This window comes from Copadichromis virginalis, linkage group LG3, assembly GCF_057382275.1.
Source record: "Copadichromis virginalis isolate Kocher_CV1m ecotype Utaka linkage group LG3, C_Virginalis_male_GT1.1, whole genome shotgun sequence".
Classification (NCBI taxonomy): Eukaryota; Metazoa; Chordata; class Actinopteri; order Cichliformes; family Cichlidae; genus Copadichromis; species Copadichromis virginalis.
Window position 1 is genome coordinate 7,891,099 of NC_140620.1, and position 3,547 is coordinate 7,894,645.

General features: G+C 47.7%; 1 protein-coding gene across 1 annotated transcript; it reads left to right on the top strand.

Annotated features, from left to right (window-relative positions):
• Positions 1 to 350: 350 nt before the first annotated feature.
• Positions 351 to 3,326, top strand: LOC146712548 (E3 SUMO-protein ligase ZBED1-like). The gene is made up of 2 exons (XM_085452131.1): positions 351 to 1,958; positions 2,512 to 3,326. The coding sequence occupies exons 1-2, from the start codon at positions 931 to 933 to the stop codon at positions 3,185 to 3,187; spliced, it is 1,704 nt and encodes a 567-aa protein (XP_085308257.1). The 5' UTR covers positions 351 to 930; the 3' UTR covers positions 3,188 to 3,326.
• Positions 3,327 to 3,547: the final 221 nt, after the last annotated feature.

Below are 3,547 nucleotides of genomic sequence, written 5' to 3' on the forward strand. Positions count from 1 at the left end.
ACGACTGAAAACACTAGTGTGGACGCGGAGCGCTGTTTTCAAATCTATCCGGGCGAGTGTGGACGTAGTCTAAGTGGCACCATGGAGAAATGAGGTGGCGCTCTAGACCCTGATGAAGTGAACAGAGTGAAGATTTGTGTAGAAGCAGGAAGTGTGATCAGCTGCACTCACCACTGTTGCTGAGAGAAACCTGATGGACTCCAGTGAATCTTCTTTTAGAGACAAACAGGACTCGACTGCAGCTCTGCTGCTGCTCTCTCACACTTTCACTTCTGCAAAATGGCGTTGGGCTTCTTGTTTTTCAGGTGTTGCTCCGCCTCTTCCTGCCTCTCCCTTTACAGGAATCAGCCGGTCTGTACTCAGTGACTGTGTGCAGCGGGTGGAGGAGTGAGGAGTGGTGTGTGGGTTCACACAGTAATGACGGCCTCAGGTGATCAGGAGAAACTCACCTGGATTTCCTTTTTCCACAGCAGACTGAGAGCTTCAGGTGGACCCTGAAGGAGGTCTCAGACACAGGTGGTAAAAGTACACACAGTGTGTACTGAAGTAGAAGTACTACTGTTAAAAATACTCCAAGTACTAATTCAACTTCTTTACTCAAGTAAAAGTAAAAAGTACTGGCTGTGAAATGAGAGTAAAAAGAGCTGATTGAAGAACATTTCTAACACGTGTTTATACAAAGCTAACTGAACCATGTGCTGCATCAACGTGATAATAAAATAATATTATTCACTTTGTTTCTAATAAATATTCCCAGCTTGAATCAGACAAGTTGAACATGAGCAGAGAAAAAGAAGCAAATCCAAATATTCCTGTGTTCAGCAGCTCTGCATTAGGGGGCAGCACTGTGCTATGCTGGCCTTTGGCCTGCCGGAAATGATTAGAAGAAGAAGAAGCGTTGCCATGCTACTGTAGCTAACAGGCGCGAGCATGGAGAAGGACGGACCTTTGGGCGGAAAGTTTTACTTTAAGAAGTTGCCGAACGGCGTGTTGGACAAAACGAGAGTAACGTGCACGATTTGCGAAGCTGAGTTCAGGTACCACAGAAGCAATTCGTCTCTGGGGTATCACCTGAGAGCGAAGCACCCGGCTGAATCGCAGGACTATCGTGGGCTAAAAACAGAAGAAGTGAGTGAAAAGTTAACCAGCGCCTTGGTTGTTTGGATAGCTAAAAGCTGCCGACCAGCGAGCATGGTAGAAGATGACGGACTGAAAGAAGTCCTTCGCGCTGCATCGGGAGACATGTGCTACAATCCGCCCTCCACAGAAACCATTGTGTCGAGACTGCGCGCTGTGTATGAGGACCAGAGGGCTCAGCGGCACACCACGCTCCTGGGAGCAATGAACGTCGCCCTCACCGGAGACCACTGGACGTCGGTGGACAGCGATAACTACTGCGCCGTCACAGCGCACTTTATTGATAACGACTGGGCTCTACAGTCGTTTGCACTAGCGGTGAGTAAAACTGAAGAGAGACACTATGCTGACCATTTTCTGAGTGTTGCAAACGAGTGGAAAATCGGGGACAAGCTAACCACGCTCGGCACCGACAGTGCGTGGCTGTATGGCAACATGGTCGATGTGGCCAGCCTGCTTCCATTTGAACACATGCCCTGCACGGCCCACATTCTGCACAGTGCCATCACAGTTGCTCTGAACGACAGCGGCTTTGAAAGAGTTCTGGCCAAATGTCGCGAGATTGTTGGACATTTTGAGGATAGTCCGGCGAACGCTCAGGAATTAAATGCACAGCAAGCTGCACATGGACATGACACGGAAGCACTGGTTCAGGATGCTCAGACTAGATGGAACTCCACCCTGGAGATGATCAAGCAGATCCAGAGAAACAAATCCGTGCTCACCTCCATCCTGGCTCAGCAAAACAGCACGGTGACCATGCTGACTGAGCAGGAGCTCGACAGACTGCAGAAGCTGGAGGAACTGCTCGAACCTTGCAGGTAAATCATCCTGTTTCTCGTTTGTGCGCGTCTACGTTCCAGCTCCGTCTTCAAGAACACTCCTGTGTGTTTTCACGTGTTTGTCTCTGTGCGGTTGTGTCTTAGCATAGTTAGTGTTTGGGCTGAGATCAGGTGGTGCAGTGGTTAGAGCTGTTTCCTCACTGAATGAAGCTTCGGGATTCAAACTTCCTGGTTGGGATTCTGTGCAGTTTGTATTTTCTCCCACAATTCAAATGTATGCTTGTGATCTTAATGAAATGATGTTGATTGACACAGTTAATGTGATGTTGATAGGTGATTATAGATGGGGTTTTAAAGGGGAATGGTTTTCTGTCTCCGTGTTAGCCTACAACACACGGGAAAGCTTTGCAGGGTGAAGCTCTCTCCCCTCCCACCCCAGCTCTTGCTTCTATTTTCCAGCACACAGTGCTAACAGTGAGTGAGATAACTGCAATACTTTTCAATTAGAGGATCACTTACTGACATATTGTGGTATTTGTGTTTGTCTCTGTGCGATTAGTAGAAAAATACACACTTGTTCTTTCTGTTGCAGATATGTGACCGAACTGCTGGGGGGAGAGCGCTATGTCTCCTGTTCCATGGTGCTGCCAGCCTTGCGTCATTTGTTCTGGGTCATGGAGCCCTTGGATGATGACCCAGTCTACGTTGTGACGTTTAAGATGGTTTTTACCACAGACCTAGCTCAGCGGAGGGCCAGCAGCAATCTCACATGGCTGAAGATCGCTACTGCCCTTGATCCCAGGTTTAAAGACCTCAAGTGTCTTCCCAAAGATGAAAGACGAGAGGTGTGGACTCTGGTACATGACCTTCTGATGGCAGAGACACAAGCACAACAACCATCTGTCCAGATAAAAGAGGAACCGTCACCAAAGAAGAGCAAGATGTCCATCTTCCTCCTGGGTTCTTCAGATTCAGATACAGAGGAGGAGGAAGACTCCATCGGCCGCTGTCTGGATCGGTACAAAGCAGAGCCCAAAGCGGGCGCAGGGGAGTGTCCTCTACAGTGGTGGTCAAAGAGAGAAGGGGCGCATGCCAGGCTGGCATCTATTGCACGCAAGTACCTGTCAACCCCTGCAACCACAGTGCCCTGTGAGAGCTTATTCTCACTCTCAGGTGACGTCACTGAAAACAAGCGTGCGTCTTTGTCCTCAGAAGAGGTGAACAGGATAGTCTGCCTCAGTAACTGGCTGAGCGCACAGAAGGACTGAGCCGGGTCTTTGGAGGGAGAAACGTTCAACACTCGCAGGTTTTAAATATTGACTTTCGTCCCTTTTTGACATTCAGCTGGCATTAAGATGTTACACATTTTGTCTTCTACATTTCTGTGATAGTTGGATCATTGTTAGGCCTGGTTTCAGTATTATTTCCTATCAGCAGATGCTAGAAAGATGTCTTTAATCTGAGTCGTGCTGATCCTGAACACTATTAAACTTCTCTGAATTTAAGCATTCTTTGTGTTTATTCTGTATTAACTTCATTAACTCAGCATTAAAGGGTTGAGCCTTTCATCCTTGTTCAGAAGCAGGATGGAGGATTTTTAATCATTTATATTACAGCCAGGAAATCAT

What these genes read in the sequence shown, in the direction of transcription:
- LOC146712548 (XM_085452131.1), top strand. Translation starts at nt 931, where the DNA reads ATGGAGAAGGACGGACCTTTGGGCGGAAAGTTTTACTTTAAGAAGTTG. An exon ending in GAACTGCTCGAACCTTGCAG is followed by an intron (nt 1,959 to 2,511) that starts GTAAATCATCCT and finishes TTTCTGTTGCAG; the next exon opens with ATATGTGACCGAACTGCTGG.